Source organism: Cupressus sempervirens, chromosome 7 (assembly GCF_028749045.1).
Source record: "Cupressus sempervirens isolate cs-2001-9-10 chromosome 7, ASM2874904v1, whole genome shotgun sequence".
In the NCBI taxonomy this organism is placed as follows: Eukaryota; Viridiplantae; Streptophyta; class Pinopsida; order Cupressales; family Cupressaceae; genus Cupressus; species Cupressus sempervirens.
This window is the reverse complement of record NC_143124.1, coordinates 628,605,991-628,626,892: the sequence shown is the minus strand read 5'-3', so window position 1 is coordinate 628,626,892 and position 20,902 is coordinate 628,605,991. Positions and strand designations below refer to the sequence as shown.

General features: G+C 36.1%; 1 protein-coding gene across 5 annotated transcripts in view; it reads right to left on the bottom strand.

The window, feature by feature from the left end:
- The window catches only part of LOC149548267 (uncharacterized), a 312,683-nt gene that overhangs the window by 197,545 nt on the left and 94,236 nt on the right, over nucleotides 1–20,902 (bottom strand). For 2 of the 5 annotated variants that reach the window (XM_089792325.1, XM_089792327.1), the window contains exons 5-8: nucleotides 1,701–1,790; nucleotides 1,419–1,467; nucleotides 1,149–1,306; nucleotides 904–996 (exon numbers count right to left, since the gene is read on the bottom strand). In XM_089792325.1, the coding sequence (XP_089648451.1) occupies nucleotides 904–996; nucleotides 1,149–1,306; nucleotides 1,419–1,467; nucleotides 1,701–1,790 (390 nt within the window). Of the gene's footprint in view, nucleotides 1–903; nucleotides 997–1,148; nucleotides 1,307–1,418; nucleotides 1,508–1,700; nucleotides 1,791–20,902 lie in introns of those variants that run through there. The other 3 variants (XM_089792328.1, XM_089792329.1, XM_089792330.1) reach the window with 2 other exon arrangements.

Sequence of the window (20,902 nt, the reverse complement as noted above, 5' to 3'; positions counted from 1 at the left end):
AAACAAATGGGACTATTACTAGGCACCATTATTTGTGCCTAGTGCATGAAGAAGCATAGTGGAGGCATCAATCACCTCAAATACCATCTTGCATGCATTATTTTTCATGATGCCAAGCCATGAAAACGTCTTGAAGAGGTCACACAAAAGATAATAGGTCACCTTGCAGCACTAGATGAAAAGAAATTGGAGAGGGTAAGGCAACAAGAAACCATACAAGAAGCCATTTTGTAATGCATATGTATTGAACAATCAAATTTAATAGAAAACATTTCCCAATGGCCTTTAGACTCATTTTATGCATTTTGTGATTAAATTTTGCAAAAACAAAAGTATTTTTATAAGAAATTTTAGCACTTTTAAGTTGCCGAGTCAAAAAAATTGGGCTTGCTGATTACTCCTGAGTCCGAGTAAGCAATCTATGGTCATAGGTATTCTTTAGTCCATCTTAGTCCATTGCCAACATTAAACATCTCATGTTGCATGATCAAAGAGCTAACTACAATGCTGAAATGATCAAACATATAGACGTTACGTCCAATGCTTTCAGAAACTTGGGATGTGGAGGATAAAAGTAATTGAATAAATAAATTAAGCTGTTTTAATTGCATTGAATTTGAATGTTTTCCTTGTAAGCAAGTGTTCTTAGATTCATTTCATAAAAAATTTAACAACATTTGCCATGTTATTTTATTTTATTTTACAAATTTATGTAGAGTTTAATTTTCTAAAACCTCATTATTTGAGCATTTTGGATTTCTAAGTTCCTACCAAGCCCAAATTTATAACACGTGAACCTAACAAACCCATTTTACTTTTTGCCTAATCAACTTTGAGCCCCATCTTTGGTAACCTACAATGATTTGTTATTATAGCCAGATCTCAATGAGAGAAGGTTCATACCTTCAAGAGAAAAAGCTGCATATACCTCCATTGGAGACCTTTCTTGACAACCATTTTTGCTATCATCATCAATGATGTCTAGAAGAGAAAATTCTGCAGAATAAGAGAAATGTTAAAAATGGAAGTTCACAGAATTTGAACAAGAGTAACAAAATACCATTATCCTTTAATGGGATGAGAATTAATAGAAAATTATAATATTTAATATCCATTTTTTTACAATAATGTTTTGGAGAATTCCCTACTCTTTGGAGGATGATTTATTCTAGAACTTTGGTCCTTCAGTTCTTCAGGCTTCTTTTCTTCAAAACTTTCATGGAGATTAAGCAGAAAAGGATCATTAGTACATTCTGAGGCCTTTGCAGCTTCTGTACCAGAGGAAGGCATCCATTGAGTTTCAGTGCTGTAAGAAAGCAAATGTTTTATGAAAATTGAAATCAAAGAAAAGGTGTTCTGTAGAAGGAACTTGCATGAGGAGCAATAAAGAGCCTTTCAAAACTATCTAAACTGCTTACCGTGCTTTGAGGAAAGGATCTTGAAAAAGATGAGGCTCAATGTCTAGTCCTGTTTCCAAAATATGCACCAAACTGCTCTGAAACAGCTACTGTATAAAAATGTTCAACTTAAAGATAAATTTAAATAATAACACAAAATAAACGTCTTTTCTCAAATTTGTTAATCATACTTCACCCATCAAAATTTTTTGACTTTGATTCTAGTATCTAAGTCTTATTGATTGCATATTATGGAACGACATAAAAGTTGTTCATGTTAATTTAAATTGAAGTCAAACATACCAACAACATTTGTATGAATATGATCTTTGATTTGTTCATTTTTCGAACACAGTTGCCTCTGCACAACTCCTTTATCTTTGCTGCAAACTTCTGGGAAAAAATACACATTTAAAATCAACTAAAAAACCATGCCCTTATCAACAAAAAAAATTAAATGCAATTATGGACGCAAAGAAAAAATTTAAAATAAAAATGCAACAATACAAGGATTCACAAGGATGTTGAATATTTTTCTCTTGGGGCTCGGAAGACATAAGTGGCATCTTCTTTAAAAGGTTTTCTGGAAGAAAGGTCACCAAGATCCTCCTTATTCTCAATTTTTGCTATTAATTTAATTTGTGGTAGAAAGACCTGTGATTGTTCCTTGGAGCATTTGGTCCTAATTTGAGGAGTTGGCTCCCTCCTTTCATATTGAAACTCCTAATTATTTGTTTTTACTTTTAGCAGTAGAAAAGGGTGTTCTGAAAACCCTTGGTGCAAGGACATTAAGAATTTGCATGAATTGAGGACTTTGATGGAAGATTTTGCAGGGACTTTTTCCTCAAAATTTAATAATAAAATTGTGGGATTTCAGGAATGGAAAGTATCGGTCTATTAATGAAGTAAACATAAGTGCCTGGCCAATGTCACTTCAAAACCATAGCCAAGCCAGGCTGACATGATTTGTCTCTGAAATTTACTTCCCCAAAGCATATGATTTTGCAATGACAGTTAACCATATCATTTAACCATATCATATTCTAGGAAAATCTTCTTTAGAAAATGGACCATTCCTAGAATAAATTTCAGGAACTTAATGATTTATCAGAAGAGTGGGGATAATATCCTATAAAACAACTGATACTTTTCAGAAAATTTGGCATGTAATCCCAACAGATCTCAAAGATTAGAACTTCCAATCCTATTAAGTTGAAACACCTAAAGTACGATGTGACAATCTTCTTTGTAGTTGAATTTTAGACATCACGAATGTCTGCTCATATGTTTTCAAGGTTTTTGTGTCTCCAGGAAACTTTTGAAAGAAAAACAGATCACTGTTGTTGACCTAACAACTGATTTCTAGAACTCAAACAAGTGTGAATTCTCCTTTCCAATGCCAATGTCTTTCATAGGCTCTAAGAGATTATTTTTGAAATTAAAAACACAGCCAAAAACCTTTGTTCAACTTGAGTATTGTGAAATTGAAATTACAACAGAACGAGAGTCTATTTAAAAATAGTGTTCTCGTTTATTTTGTTTTAGTAAAATTAATGACAATATCACAAAATTCAATTGAAATTCAGATTAAATTTCATGGATATTCTCTAAGTATGTTTATGAACATTTTCGAGAAGTTAGAATAATTTATTTTCATTAATGTTTTTACTTTTTAGTTTCTTTGTCTTAAATTAGTATTTTTCATTTATGTTTTGTTATTTATAATTTATTTTTATAGGTTTTTATTTAAAAGTCATTTTTATTTCCTTTTGGAGTTTGCATTTTTTACTATTGCAAAGTTATTACATGTCTATGTATATGTGTTGGGTGGATATTTTGCAACCGACAATTTGTTAAAATTCAATCATAAAATAGGTGGACCAGCCACAACGTATGAGACAAAGTCTCTCCTACACTAAAGGGAAGGCTCTCGCTTCTTACTGTAACTTGGATCCACTCAAGGTAAGCAAGAAGTTGAGAGATTTTTGAGGGGTGTTACCAATATTCTTTCCTCTTAGCTTTTAGGAAAGAATCCACTTACTCATAGAGCGAGTAATGCACAAAATGAAATCTCTAACTACACTTTTGTCTAATAGTTGGAAACAGTGATATTGATAAACCAACACCAACTCAAAGGTTGATTGAAAGCATACCGGTTTGGCTCTAGGTCATGTTTTAATCTATTCTATAAGAATAACCTCTACCATTGGGGCACAAAGACTTCCAGAAGTAGGGAAATTCTAACTAATTTTTGTGAATTTGAGATGGTAACACAAGCTACAGTTAAAGCTTCTAGCCTATGTATTACCACAACCGCTCCCAATCAAAATTTCAACTCCGATTACTTCTTAACTCACTATGCTCTATTATTGAACACACGGTAATAAAATGAATCAAAGACAATAGGCATAAACTACATTCAAAGCTTCTAATTTGCTCTCTTCCAATTTCTTCCAATCAAAGCTTCGAATCCAATTGCTTTTTTTATTCACTTTTCTCCCAAATTCGTACTACACAATCAAAGTTATGTTTGCACAAGTTTGGTAGAGCTTTCTTGCATACAACAAAAGATCATTTTACAATGAGGGGGCACTCCTTTATATAGGCAAAGGAGTTGAGAAAAAGATGGAGGAAAAAGTGGGAGTAACTCAGTCAGTTATGACCCGGTCTAACTAATGAGAGAAATTATTGGATTACATTTCATAAGGGTATGCAAATCGCATTACATGTAATTACACAATTTCATGCAACACATCCTCTCCAATCTACAAACACGAAAGCTAAAGAAGAAAGAATACGGAAGAAAGAGTTGAAACAATCCTAGGGATTGTTCCTGAAGGGCTTTGTACTTGGAAATGCTTGTAGGATCGGAGATTCTTGTATTCTGCACCATTGCATCCTCTTTGATGAATTTCTAGTTGTCATTTGAAAACTTGATGTGATCAAGCTTTTTCTCATTCGAGTTGTCGTGAATTTTCCTTTGTAGATTGGCACATTCTGGAATCTCTGACACTTTAAAAACCTTCTTGATGGTGTCTAAATGAAAACTTGGAAAAACTTTCCCACTAGCATTTGCAAATTCTTTTTTTTTTTGTTAGAAGCAAAGTGCTTGGCACATTCCTACACGAACTCGGGTCCTCGGACAGCCATTAGGAAAATGGGATTAAATGAATTACTACTTGTTTGGATCTGAAGAATATCTTCTTGACAAGAAGTCATCTGTTCTTTGAGGAAATTCTGACATATCTTGAAGAGTGCGCCGCATTTTGAAGATGAGAACATCTTCCAATGAGATTGACTCCTTGAGATCTTTGGGATCTAAGTTACAATGACTAATCCATGAGGGGTAGGTATTCGAAGTATGGATTAGATACTTATGGAACACGTATGATGGCTGGAAACAAACCGGAAAGCAAATGTATTTGGGTGAAAAGGGCCAATATCGAACTCTCAAGAGTGAATTACATGTGGGCAAAGATGGGCTTTTGTGGGTATGGCCAAGAATGCAAGTTGGGATGCAACTTTGGTATTTAAAGAATGACCTACCAAAGTTTGATTCTCCAGATGCAATTACATGTAGAGTGATTTACATGTAATCGTGACTTGATGGGAACATGCAATTGGGCTCAGAGGATGGAAATGCGTGTAACTAGGAATGAAGAATGAGATTACATGTAAGTGCGGATGGAGGGTGAGATTATATGTAATCGCATATGGAGAATGAGATGCAAAGTGCTATGACATGTAACGATGGATGTGGAATGAAATGATGCACTTGCATGAAAAGGTGAAAAGTGGAGTGAAGTGAAATGTACTTAAGTTCTTGGGAAAGAACTTGCAACTTCTTTCAAAAGAAGAAAAAACAATGAAAACAAGCACAGAGAAAACACATACCTTTGGTCTTAGACTCAAACATGTCAACAAGCAAGTTGCTTTCAAGTGCAAATTTGAATTTGGAGTTTGGGGAAAATCCAAAAGTGTGAAAATGAGAGATTTCATCATATTTAAAGGCAAAATGCACTTTTCATGGCATATGTATGAACAAGTGTGCAACATCAAGCTAAAATATGCAACAAAATAACAAGATAAGCATAAATCAATAAGCAAGTTTGAAATGTCAACTTACTTGAAGATCAAAGAGCCAAAATAGCAAGATTTATAGACTTGAAGATCAATTCTCCCTCAAATCCAGATTTACAAACAACTATTTGAATTCCTCCACACTTGCAAATAATGGATGATTAATGAGCATTCAATGGTCGGATTTGGCATGAGAATGCCAAAAACGTGGTCCATCTCCCTCAATACATGAGATGTTTATGCAAAATACCAAGTGCTGGAACTTTTTTGCAAAAAATTTGAGCTTTGAATGCTATAGAGTGAGGTTTTTTTGCTATGGGAATGCAAAAATGTGTTCATAGATGGCATACATATGGATTGAAACCCCAAAACGACCCATCTTTGGTCAAAAACGTGCTTCAAAACTCTCAAATTTTGGGCGTTTTTGTAAAAACATGATTCATAGAGGGCATGAAATGAAGCGTTTTTGACATCTAAAGGCAAAAACATGTTCTTCAATAAAAAACACAAGGATCACAAGGCCAAAATGACTTTGAAGGAAAAAAAAGACCAAAAATCCCCAAATCTAGGCATTTTTCTCCAAAACATGGATTCAAAACCTCAAAATCTGCTTTGTTTCTTGCATGGATTTCAACGCCTAATGCATGGCAATGCGTAAATATGCAAAAACAACCTCCTCATGGATTTCAAGCCACATTTTGGGCAGATCTAGGCATTTTTTGATGAAAACGTGTTATTGGACGAAGAAAACATGAAGTTGTTAGCTCTTTAGTCTTCAAAAATGAGCTCTATCCTTGCCAATGCATGGAATACATGCAAAACGCACTCTAGGAGTGCCTTTGCATATTTTAAAAACATGCTTTTCTGCTCCTCATGCAAAACGCACTCTAGGAGTGTAATGACACATTCTAAAAACATGCATTTGCCCTCAAGATGCAAAACACACTCTAGAAGGAGCAATGCATATTTTAAAAACTTGCCATAATAACATTTTTAGTACAAAACGCACTCTTGGAGGATGATTGCATATTTTAAAAAGACTCAAATATGCAAGTCTCATTCTAGAAGGTCCATTGCACATTTTAAGTTACATGCATTGTAATGACCATCCTATCCTTAGAAAGAACAACTGATTTCCAGAAGAATGATCACAATAATTCAGCAAGACAATAGACCATATTTTTTTTTGTGTTCAATTAATGATTATTCAGGAGATGAGTCTGTTTACCGTACTGGTAAAGGAATCAACGCATACACAATGGAACAGAATAGCAGAATTATATTCGCACATGCCAGACATACATTATGCTTCATCAGATGAATAATAGAAGATGATTTACAATGATCTCAGACAAGATATAAATACTATCCGCCAAACCTTCCCGGAGGAGTCCGTCGGCCACAAACATTATGTCCGCTACAAACTATTTACCCGTCGGCTACAAAATACAAAACACTGACGACAATCATTTTGTTGGCTACAGAAACACAGCCGGGACCATCCAGTCGGCTGACACCATCCCCCCCAAAAAGAAAAGTCGTCTCCTGACGACTAACAAAATATCTGAGACAAATTAACAAACAAAATACATTAACAAACTAGTGGATGGAAATTAAATGCCGAATCTGTTGAATAAAAATAAGAACACGGTGAAGGATAAAGATGAGATTCGTGCAACTCAAGCTAATTTTATTTTGGCACAGCAGGCAGAACGTTGGAGGAGATTCCAGAAGATTGCCAACGGAAACCAAAGCATGGAGGAATTGCTGGAGGAGACTCAACAGCGGGTGGAGTTGGTGGAAGAAGCACAGGAGGCATTCTTGAATTTGTGTTCGCCGAGGGAAGAGAATTCAGACGGAAGAGCATCGACTCGCACGGCTCGGAGTGCCGAGGGAGCAAGAGCGTGGAGTGACCTCTTCGTCCGGGATACACTTCCGCGGGAGACAACTTCAGAAGATCCTTCTTCTTCACCAAGGTTCGCAGCTGTTGAGACCTTTAGTGTGGGAGTTCAGACCTCCGGTGTGGGAGTTCAGACCACCGGTGTGGGAGTGCAGACCTCCAGTGTAGGAGTTCAGACCGCCGGTGTGGGAGTGCAGACCTCTGGTGTGGGAGTTTAGACCTCCGGTGTGGAAGTTCAGACCGCCGGTGTGGGAGTGCAGACCGCCGGTGCGGAAGTGCAGACCACCAGTGCGGGAGTGAGCAGTGCCAGTGTTGCAGGAACAAACAACGCTCGTGCACAAAATCTAGGAGTGATGGTAGGACCCAAAGAAAAGCTGCCGAAGTTCAATGGCGATGGTACGACCGATCCCATTCGACATTGCAAAACATGTGAAACGATATGGAGGGCAAATGGAATCACAGATGCCAACGAATGGGTGAGGCAATTTCCAACAACCCTACGAGGGGTAGCGATTGATTGGTTTACGGATGCGGATCCACAAAAGCTAAATAGTTGGGATAATATTAAAAAGGAGTTCCTGGCAGAATTTAAACTGTTGCGAGATGATAATGAAATCGTAGTAGAGATTTTCAATACCAAGCAAGGGAAGAATGAGACTGTCCGTGTCTACGCCAGGAGATTAAAAGATTTAATAAACAAAATGGAAAGCAAGCCGGCAGACGGACTTCAAAAAAGATGGTTCGTGGAAGGCCTCCGCTCGAACCTACGGAAGAAAATGAAAATTGTGTCGCCGTCGTCATACACGGAAGCCTATAACAAAGCATTGAATCTCGAAAGTGAGCACCAGACAAAGAAGAAGAAGAAGACTAGTTCCTCTGATTCTGATGACAACGAGTCTTCCGGCAAAGATAGCAATGACGATGAGGGCAATAGCAAGAAGGTCCGCGCCCTACAGAAGGATATGATCCGCATGATGAAGGAATTTAAAAACATACAGAAGGAGCCAAAAGGCACTGAGTTGTTGTGCACGGACTATAAGACCGACAGTCATACTAAAGGATCGTGTCCAAAGAACCAATTCTGCGACATTTCTCAAATCATGGGTCGTTCGACAAAGGAGTGCCCCTTTAACATGAAGACCAGAGGATCCCTGCAGGTACTTCTTACGCAGGAGGCTTCCCTGTCGGGTAGTAGCGGAAACATGAATACCGTTGGTGCTACATCCGGAGGATACAGGAATAATCGGCGTGGACAGAACAATAACAACAACAATAACAATACCAATACGAGCAGAAGCCGGATCCAGTATGATGCAAATGGACGACCGATTATTCAGTGCCGCGCATGTAACTTGTGGGGGTATTTTGCGCGGGAGTGTCCAACAGCGAATACACCTCAACTATTGTGCTGATGGTGCGGACCCGGCGATCATGATGATTCAAAGTGTCCAAAATCCGAAGTGAACTTGATCACTGTCGAGGCGGATGAGGAAGAAGTTTTGGCAATTACATGGCAACAAGCAAAAGAATACCCAGACCTCGCCGAAGAAAAGAGGAAATTTGCGGAAGCACAGGCGGAGGTTGGAAAAGTATCCCAAGTAGCAACACCTCCGGACACCGCCGGCACTTTAGCGAGGAATTCCACAGAACAAAACATAGTACGGCAAATTTTGCAAACGAAGGTGCGAGTAAAGGTAAATGATTTGCTTCTCACCATGCCTCAACTTCGATCTGCTCTTTCAAATATTGCAGGAGAATCAAGTCAAAGGAAGGAAAAGTCACCAGGAGAACCATGTCGAGGCAAGGAAAAGGAAATTGTTGTAGGAGGAGAAGATCAAATGTTACTGGCGCTGACATCCGAACGGCACCCTGCAGTCGTCGAGATGGGGATCCTTGGACATGTTCTCACAAACACAATAGTTGACGGAGGGTCCGGCGTAAACGTATTGCCGGAAGAAACCTGGAGGAAACTTGCACAGCCGACATTGTGGCCTGCGAGATTTCAGCTGCTGACAGCCGATTAACATGGCATTAAACCGCTGGGTATTCTCATGGCACAGCCGGTAACCATTGGCACTCAGCCGTTCCTGATGGATTTCGTGGTGATTCCGTTGAAGAGGAAAGGGTATGACGCCATCCTGGGCCGCGGCTGGCTTATCGAAGCAAGAGCTCGACACGACTGGAAGAACACCTTATCACTGGAAAGTAAAGGCCGCCGATTCGTCATTGATCTGCATACCCAAATGGTAGGGGAAGAGTCCCTATCGTCAGATTTTGAGGGAGAGGAGGATGAAGGCAGACAACGGATGGAACCGGATCAGGAGGGCATCCTCCGATTGGACGGGGGATCAACGGATGACGACTTGGATTCCATCAACGGTCTCTACCACTAGCAAATGGAGGACTATGAATTATTTCACAGCTGCAATGTTTTGTCGATTGAGAACGAATATCCGAAGGAGTTTACTGAAGTAAAGGAGGGGGAGGCACCGTTGAATGTTACACCCGCCCATGCATTCAGTGAAGGGGAGACAATCAAGTATAAAGAAGCTACGCTACAAACAATGAATTTGGGGGACGAGACAGAGCCAAAGAACATACTAGTCGGAGATAATTGGGATCCAGTACTCAAGGCCGCGGCATTCAAGATATTTCTGGAATACAAGGATGTGTTTGCATCGACATGCAAGGACCTCAAGGGAGTACTGCTAGAATTGTGTGTGCACCACATCCCTTTGGTGGAGGGAGCCGTACCTGTACGAAAGCGACCCTACAGGATGAACAAGAAGTATGCGGCACGGGTTACGGAGGAAATCAACTGAATGCTAGAAGCTAGCATTATCTTCAAGGTGTAGACCAGCGAATGGGTGTTGCCGATAGTCATCTCATTGAAGAAGGATACTACTCAGATCCAGATATGCGTCGATTTCAGATGCCTGAATGCAATGACGATCAAGGATCCTTTTCTGATTCCATTCACAGATAGCATTCTGGAGGAGGTCGCAGGACATGAAATTTACTCCTTTATGGACGGGTTCTCTGGATACAATCAGATTTCTATAGCGGAGGAGGATAAGTTGAAGACAACGTTTGTCGTCAAAGATGGGGTCTACGCGTACAACCGGATGCCATTTGGGTTGTGTAACATGCCGGCCACATTCCAGCGGATTATACTACATATCTTCGACAGGATGTCCGTGGGAAACTTCAAAGCCTTCCTAGATGATTGGTCAATATTTAGCACGGAAGGACACCTAGCAGCACTTGGTGAATGTATGGAGAGATGTCGCAAAGCCCGGCTAGCATTGAATCCCAAGAAGTGCAGATTCATGGTTCCACACGGAAGACTGCTCGGACACATTGTCTGTAAGGAAGGATTAAAGACGGATCCCGACAAGGTGAGAGTCATTCTTGAAATGCAGCCATCTACTAATGTGACGGAGGTAAAATCTTTTCTTAGCCAACAGGGCTCTTCTGTCTAGGAGAATAAATTGGTCAATCGGACCATCTTCACTTTGGGTATAAATAAACAATTGTTTTAAAAGGCTTTCTTCCACCCATTCGGGATGGATTCTTATGTGGACAGGAATATCATTGTACTTTGATCACAGTTTATTCACCCTTCAGGACTGTCTAGGTCCAGGGTCGTGATGGACCTCAAAAAATTTTGACCTTCATTAGGGCCTCCATGAAGGAGATGAAAAAACATGCATGACCTACATAGTCATTTTTCATTTTTCAAATCAGAGAAAACATTCATGAGTTATATTATGATTAAGAAAATAGCATGAAGGTAGCATCATCATCTATGGTCGTGATTTGAAATGCTAAAGAGGAAAAGCTACTGTTACTATCAGCATTAATGTAAAAATAAAAGGGGATTAGTGAATGGAGAGACAACATGTCAGCATATTATCAAATTCTATTAAAGCACATGTCATGTATAAGGACGTCATCGATATCCACTGTTGTATTAATTTAGTACAAAATAGAGATAGATGCTAATGATTGGCATTATCATGAACAGCCAAAAGGCAATGATATTGGTTTGAGAAGTTAAGTATGGAACATCATGGAACAGCATAAAATTACAGTTGTATAGATCAACCAGCATACCAATCAGAGTCTCATATATCAAATTCAAGTTAGCTATAGTTGAAGACTTTATATACAACATTTACTTCATATGTTCTCATTTATAGAAAGAATATGAATATTTCACTTGATATATATTTGTACCATGATTCCATTATGCTGAAGTACACCAGATATTACAAGTTTGGAAGCTATTGTAATATGAAAAAGAAATCATAGATACAAGCAAGTAAATATATTCATTGTGATCTGTTTGAGCAGCACAGACTTATCCAGATAGACAACAGCAAGGTTCGAATGGAGGAATAGATTTTGGTCAAACGCCTGGACATACCATTTTTGCGGAAAAAGCTCCAATAGTGGTTGTTTGATAACCACAAGATTAAGAAATATAATGACTCACAAGTTTACAAATCGCATGGCACACATAACTAGAGGAAGATCTTCTCAATATGTTTTCCATTCTTATTTCATCAACAATACTTATGAGAATTAAAACTAGAGAGGAGTAAAGAATTTCGTTACTAATCCTCAGAATCTTGAATGCACAAACATATTATATTTTGGAAACTTGCCATTCAATGGAGCAGGCAAAATGGGAATTATAGTTGAACATCCCCTTTCGTGAGTTGCACCATCACCCAGTTCTTGACCTAGCATGGAAATATTGCAAGCAAAGTATTATACTCAAGCGTTTCCTGAGGATATATGAATGCGATGAGAACAAGGATTAGTTTTTATGAGACTCACAGACGTTTGCCAGAATCCATTATATGATGGAGATAAAATAAAATATGAAGTACTAGTGAGATGTGATAGTATATTTGAGGAAACTTGATAGAAGAAAATTATCCTTAAAAAAAACAAGGGGTAGTTGGATTAACATCTTACTTGATATTAATTTTTTGATTTTTGTTGCAAGTGTGAGGGAGAAAGGATTTGAACGGATGAAGAATATGGGACTCCCAATGTGCTCGATTGTGAATTGAGAGCCCCATGGGAGGAATAAAAAACAAGTCGTAGGTGTATATGGAGGCTATGTGTGTTGTCGGGCATAAAAATTTCAAAGAGTTCATTATCGCTAACAAAGCGTAAAACTACATAACCCAGCGGCTTTTACTATTACATCAAAGCAACATTAGCATAGACAATTATTAGTTTCAAAGGAGTGTGTTGTTTTGGAAAGGTTACGCACCCTTTCATTGGTTATAAATATGAGATGTAAAAAACAAAATACATTTCATATTTTTCCCTTATAAATTTTACATACCCAAGTTATATATATGCACTTTGATATATTTTATTCTTTCATTGGTAAAGAAATGTTTTTTGGAACTAAGCCCATGGATTGTGGATTATTGAATAAATTCTTATGCGATTCTGAGGTCAAACTGCATTGGATGGATCATCCGTAAGGAGTGTCTCCGGTGCAATTTTATTTCCAGCATGATTAGTAAGAAATATTTATTATATTTGCATGAAGTTTTAGAGTTAAAATATTATATAGTTTCGTCCTTTATAATTATTATTTTTAATTTTATAAATAATTTATTTCATAGATAAGTTAACACGATCAATTATAGCATTTTAAAATCAAACATTATAGATATTGAGAAATATTTAATTGTTTCCGAATCTATGTATGTTTTGTCTCCGAGGAGTTAAAATACAATCTAGATTATTTTAAAATTGCATCCATATATTTGATTTGTCGCATCTTGATTACTAAATTGTTTATAACTGATGTGCATAGAATATTATAAAGTTGTATGTTTTAAACTTATAATATTGACTCTATCGCCCTTCGACACTAGTCTTTATATTTTTTCATAATTCGCAATCCATACGCTAGCAGTTATTTCATATCTTTCCTTTGAAGAATTAATATATTCATTTGTTGCATTAATCCATACTTATCCTTATTTCAAAAACACTCATTTATCCATTTATTGTTCTTAGTTCATAATTTGCAAGTTAGAAGCTTTCTATAATTCTTGCCATTTCGAAAGCTTTCATTGTATTCGTTTTCTAACCAATCTGCTTTAAGCATCTTGAATTTAAGGTTGTTGTCTAGGATCAGGTACATCCGTCTTGGTTTTGCAGAGCCAGAAGTGTAGGAGATTTGGATCACATCAATCAATCTCGTCAAGTTGGCCATAACTAGCTGGATATCCCAGCATCGAGTTGGCAAGACCCATAGGATTCCAATCTGTGGTTTTGGGAACCAATAGATTGGCAACTCTACTAGGGATCGTTGCAAAATAAACCCTAAGAGTTTCTAATTGTAGACTAGTAAGAGGTAAAATCTATTTAATTTTTTAAAACATTTTAATATATTTGAAATTCTAAATTGATAAGTTTTTTATAGTGCATTTAATTTCCTTGAAGATTTCAATCTCTCATAATTATTTTATAAATCTTAAATTGCATTATGAAGATTTGATCTTGTAGAAGCATCGTATGTTTTTCTTTAATCTTTTTCTGTAGATTCGATCTTTGGTGAGGTATATTTTGCTGGAAGGAAAAACTTGGATTCTTGAAGATTATTCATTTCCTCCATTTGGAGGTGGCAACTCTATTGTATTTTGATTGGTACTTTAACAAAAGGAGTGCCTAAACTATTAGTGACTCTGCTAAGGGAGAAGACTCAAAAGGAAGTGCTATACAGTTTTTTCAAATGCATCGATCATTTGAGAGAGAGCCTTTTATTCCAAATGGCATTAGGCCATTGGATTTCAGCAAGTTTGATTATGAACCTAGCAAGTTATCTCCAAAGCTTTCACAATTGGTACCAAAATTCCATGGAGAATGGGATGAATTGGCAATTCGACATTTGGATGCATTCTATACATTTATTGAAGATTATGAGATTTGTGCGGAAGATCAGATAATGACATTGTTTGCCAGACTTTGAAGGACAATGCAAGACAGGCATATGAGTCATTACCCACACTATGTATCTCGTCTTGGAAAGAGTTTGAACAATGGTTCCTATATGAATTTAATGATACAAGCGAGGAAGATGACATGTAATATGAACAATATGAAGACCAAAGCTGCAACATGGAAGAGTATCCTGATATGTCTCCACTTGATGCCTTTTTCAATTTGGAAAGGTATGAGGGTGAGACCTCAGCACCTTTGTTTTCGAGGATGATGAACACTTATCATGAGATCCCGTCGAAGCTCAAACCTCCTTACATGGAATTTCTAAACAAAATTGTTAAGTTTAGAATCTCGCCAAAGGACCCTAATGTGAAGCTTCTTCTTCAGATATGGGATCAACCTATTAAAGATGAAGCAAAAGATACTAAAGTAAAATGAGAACATAATGATGTTTCAAATTCAAATGTAGAAGAAATTGAAGAAGAATCCGATCATGATGAGATTGATAAGGAATTAGACTATGAAAAACATGGAAAGGATGAAGAAGATTCTCTCAGTATGGATGAGATTTCGACCTTGTTAGACATGGAATATCAAAAGTATGCTGAAAAGGGTGGTCAAATTTTTCTTTCCGTATGCAAAGAAAAGGAAATTAATGAGGCAATAGATGTGTCCTATAGTAGATTCACTGAACAGGAAAATTCATTCATCTTGTCAAATCCATATAACTTTCATGATGAGGAAACCAACGAACTAGAAGAAGCATACAATTCTCATGAGGACATTTTTGTTGAAGATGTGTATTGTGGTCTAGTTATAGAAAAAGATTTGTTTGGATACAATTTCAAAGAATGTTCTAATCCTATATATGACGGACTGGCAGAAGAGATTGAAGAATATAGCTCTTATACACTACTAGATCTTGAGGAGAATGAGAACATTCATGAAGAGGAAGAAAGTACATCCAAGACAACATATGAATATGAAGAGGTTTCAGATGAAAGTTCTCATAAAGATATTCCGGAGGTCCCTATGTTCTTATATTCATTTCTTGAAAAGAATTTTCTTTGCAATCAAGTCCATCAGCATCATGATGAAGATAGCATGCCTGATAATAGTTTTGAAGTGGATAAAACTCATGATATCCAACTAGAAGATGAAATATGCATTAGTTCATCTTATGATCAGCAACTACAATCATACGAGAGTGATTCTGAAAATTCTACAATTGTCATATCTGATCAATTTTTTTATAAAAGAGGAGTAATGGTTGCTGATTGTGAGCAGTCTTCAAAGCCTTTTTGTTATGAGGAACAACATCTAGTGTATGGAGATCAAACAAGTTGTGTAGGGATGTTTGTATGACTAATCAAGAGTGTGACTTAAGGGATTTTATATATGGTGAGCAACACAATGTACTCGGAGATTTATCAAAGGCTAAACAAGAGTTGGATACCAAAGATTGTATAAGAATTGCCCAAATAGATGATGCATTTGATACAGGTATAAAATATCAGCAGCATACCGAGGTAAGTATCCCTGAAGACTCTATGATAACATTTGTTAATAATATGCTTAAAGCATTGCTTTCAAGTTTTCATCATCCTTCTTTTGAGGATTTTTCTTTTATGTATACTAATCAAATCAATGAAGTATGAGATCATATGTTTGGATTTAAAGATGATGAAATTTATTTCTTCTCAAATGATCTTGTTGGTAAGACAAATGTAAATTCTAATCTTGAACAAGAAAAGCACATGTCATGTGATGATTGTTTTATATGTACTAACGGATTAGATTTTTCTATTGAGCGATATGATATCATATTCAAGAAATCCAAAGTGTTGTATGATCAGAAAAAGGTGTTCGATAGAGGAAAGAAGTAATGTTCACTTTTTGGGGGGGGGCGAGGGCCACCTAATTTCACTGTGCACCATGTTAAGCATGGATGCTCGGTCTGCTCCTCCAGAGATCACTGAGATACTCATTATGCCCCCTGTCCCCAGCAAGAGCCACTGATCGAGCCCAAAAATTTTTGACCTTCATTAGGGCCTCCATGAAGGAGATGAAGAAGATGAAAACACATGCATGTCTTGCATAGTCATTTTTAATTTTTCAAATCAGAGAAAACATTCAAATTTGTTATTACGATTAAGTAAATAGCATGAAGGTAGCATCATCATCTATGGTCATGATTTGAAATGCTAAAGAGGAAAAGTTACTGTTACTATCAGCATTAATGTAAAAATAAAAGGGGATTAGTGAATGGAGAGACAACATGTCAGCATATTATCAAATTCTATTAAAGCACATGTCATGTATAAGGAGGTCATCGATATCCACTGTTGTATTAATTTAGTACAAAACAAAGCTGGATGCTAATGATTGGCATTATCATGAACAGCCAAAAGGCAATGATATTGGTTTGAGAAGTTAAGTATGGAACATCATGGAACAGCATTAAATTATAGTCGTACAGATCAACCAGCATACCAATAAGAGTCTCATATATCAGATTCAAGTTAGCTACAGTTGAAGACTTTATATAAAACATTTACTTCATCTGTTCTTATTTACAGAAAGAATATGAATATTTCACTTGATATATATTTGTACCATGATTCCATTATGCTGAAGTACACCAAATATTATGAGTTTGGAAGCATCTGTACTATGAAAAAGAAATCATAGATACAAGCAAGTAAATATATTCACTGTGATTTGTTTGAGCAGCACAGACCTATCCCGATAGACAAGAACAAGGTTTGAATGGAGGAATAGATTTTGGTCAAACGCTTGGGCATACCATTTTTTCAAAAAAAGCTCCAACAATGGTTATTTGATAACTAGAAGATTAAGAAATATAATGACTCACAAGTTTACAAATCGCATGGCACACATAACTAGAGGAAGATCTTCTCAATATGTTTTTCATTCTTATTTCATCAACTATGCTCCTAAGAATTAAAACTCAAGTAAAGAATTTCATTACTAATCCTCAAAATCTTGAATGCACAAACATATTATATTTTGGAAACTTTCCATGCGATGGAGCAAGATAAATGAGAATTATAGTTCAACATCCCCTTTCGTGAGTTGCACCATCACCCAGTTCTTGACCTAGCATGGAAATATTGCAAGCAGAGTATTATACTCAAGTGTTTCCTAAGGATATATGAATGCGATGAGAACAAGGATTAGTTTTTATGAGACTCACAAACGTTTGCCAGAATCCATTATATGATGGACATAAAATAAAATATGAAGTACTAGTGAGATGTCGTAGTATATTTGAGGAAACCTGATAGAAGAAAATTATCCTTTCAAAAAACAAGGGGCAGTTGGATTAACATCTTACTTGATATTAATTTTCGGATTTCTTTTGCAGGTGCGAGGGAGAAAGGATTTGAACGGATGAAGAATATGGGACTCCCAATGTGCTCAATTGTGAATTGAGAACCCCACGGGAGGAATCAAAAACAAGTCACAGGTGTATATGGAAGCTATGTGTGTGGTCGGGCATAAAAATTTCAAAGAGTTCATTATCGCTAACAAAGTGTAAAACTACATAACCTACCGGTTTTTACCATTAAAGCAAAGCAACATTAGAATAGACAGTTATTAGTTTCAAAGGAGTGCGTTGTTTTGGAAAGGTTACACACCCTTTCATTGGTTATAAATATGAAATGTAAAAAACAAAATACATTTCATATTTTTCCATTATAAATTTTACATACCCAAGTTATATATATGCACTTTGATATATTTTATTCTTTCATTGGTAAAGAAATGATTTTTTGAACTAAGCCCGTGAATTGTGGATTATTGAATAAATTCTTATGCGATTCTGGAGTCAAACTGCATTGGATGGATCATCCGTAAGGAGTGTCTTCAGTGCAATTTTATTTCCAGCATGATCAGTAAGAAATATTTATTTTATTTGCATGAAGTTTTAGAGTTAAAATATTATATAGTTTCATCCTTTATAATTATTATTTTTAATTTTATAAATAATTTATTTGATAGATAAGTGGAAAGGATCAATTATAGCATTTTAAAATCAAACATCATAGCTATTGAGGAATATTTAATTGTTTCCGAATCTATGTTTGTTTTGTCTCTGAGGAGTTAAAATATAATCCAAATTATTTTAAAATTGTGTCCATATATTTGATTTGTCGCATCATGATTACTAAATTGTTTATAATTGATGTGCGTAGAATACTATAAAGTTGTATGTTTTAAACTTATAATACTGACTCTATCACCCTTCGGCACTGGTCTTTATATTTTTTCTTAATTTGCAATCCATACGTTGGCATTTATTTCATATCTTTCCTTTGAAGAATTAATATATTCATTTGTTGCATTAATACATACTTATCCTTATTTCAAAAACACTCATATATTCATTTCTTGTTCTTAGTTCATAATTTGCAAGTTAAAAGCTTTCTATAATTCTTGTCATTTTGAAAGCTTTCATTGTATTCGTGTTCTAACCAATCTGCTTTAAGCATCTTGGATTTAAGGTTGTTGTCTACGATCAGGTACACCAGCCTTGGTTTTGCAGAGCCAGAAGCACTGGGGATTTGGATTGCATCTATCAATCCCATCAAGTTGGCCATAACCGGTTGGATATCCCAGCATCGAGTTGGCAAGACTCAACAGGTCACTTGCTAGAATTTCACGTCCAGCCCTATGGTGTGCCAAAGTTCTAAGAATGGTTAACAAAATCTGCAGCTTTCCTTGGGTTTTGAGTATTCAGCCAAGTGGTAGATTACCAAGGGTTTTCTTAAGTCCTATACCCCCTCTCGGGTTTTTGAGCATCTGGCCAAGTATAGGTACCTTCCTAAGAATCCTTTTTTGTTTTAGTATTTCTTTCTTCTTCTCTTTTTTTTTTAATCTATAATTTAACGGAGGCTAATTAGTCTCAAAATATATGTCCAAGGTATCTGTGCTCTGGAAGTATCCTTCACCTTCCAGGATGCCTACATACTCGTATCAATGGGATCAAGACACCAATGGAATGCATAGTCGCTAATGATATATAGTTTTGATTTTCTATTTGTTTGATGTAGCTATTTTCCTATGACCACTGGTGAGTTTTACTCACCTGAATAGCTCTTCGCCATCAAACACCCACTCGGGTGAATCAGGTAGTTACTATATTAACCACTCTATAATATCATGGTGAATTATTAGGTTGAGGTTTGTATTTATATTGGATGTATGGTTAACCTATGTACACCCTAGCTCACTCATTCTGTGGTCACTTTCAGAAGTTCTGTAACAATAATTTTATGAAGCCTAGATGGGTCAGTCAAGACTAGATTATTTATGAATTTTAGTCTTCTACATATTTTAAAAGCCATGTAGAGTAGGTGGTGTCTGCTGAGTTTTTGTTTTTATACACATGTTCTTCTTATCAACTATAAATTTGGCTATAGATATACACTTATAAATCCCTTGGTTTCATATATGTACTCACATACGTGTGTGTGACAGGTAACTGAACCCTTTAGACTACCAATCTTTGCTTGTACTATAGTAAGCTAGATATTTCATAATCATTGAAGCATTATGGGTTGTCAACCTCATTGATGGGCAAGGTTCCACAAATCAGGTTGGTATGATTATAGTCCAAAAATATGGGACTGCTGGAGCGATGCAATTTAAATCACATGGTACTGCTACAGTAGTTTTGACTGCCCTCTATGGTAAAGTTACAGCAGTACCAAAAATTATTAACCTATGTAAATAATCATATATATTCCTCCATAGTAATAATGAAGTCATATGTGAAACTTGGTTGTTGACCCCTTCAACATTCTAAAATTCTAAATGGCAACTTTATTGAATCATCTATTAGTATATGAAACATATAAATAATATCATAGAGGGGTCGTGACATGCATTTACATGCCCTTAGTTCAAAAACATGGTCTCTAGAGGCATTTGCATATTTTTATGCAAATGAGTTAAAAGACATGTTTTGCACAACTTAAGTGATCAATTAAACACATGTTTAATTGATTCTTGAGGAAATGTCAGTTAATTGGGTCAAAAATAGCATTTGCATAATAGAACTAACATATTATGAGCAAATATAATTTTAAAAAGTGATATGTAACTTAAATGTTTCAACTCAGACATAAAGTTACTCAAAAATAAATCAAACTATATAGTTAATATTGTCACTTAAGTGAAAAATTAAAAAGCAACTCACTTAAAAATATAACATAAAGTGCTCTATGGTTACTTTAAGGGATAAATTTAAATGATAAAGTAACTTAAAAGCATAACATAAAGTGATTTTAATTTATAGTTTTCAAAAAGTGAATGTCAACATTAAAACATAGCCTGACTTATTTAAATTATGCAGTTGCACCTGGAGAGTCCACTTTTTGGGTACTAAAATGATCATATCTTTTGATTGCTAATTCCGATAAAGCCCTCAGATAGATCGAATTAAAGGGAAAATCGAAAGCAATGATTTGAGAAAAGCCAAAAGACCAAACACTAACAAATACACTCAAAAACGAGA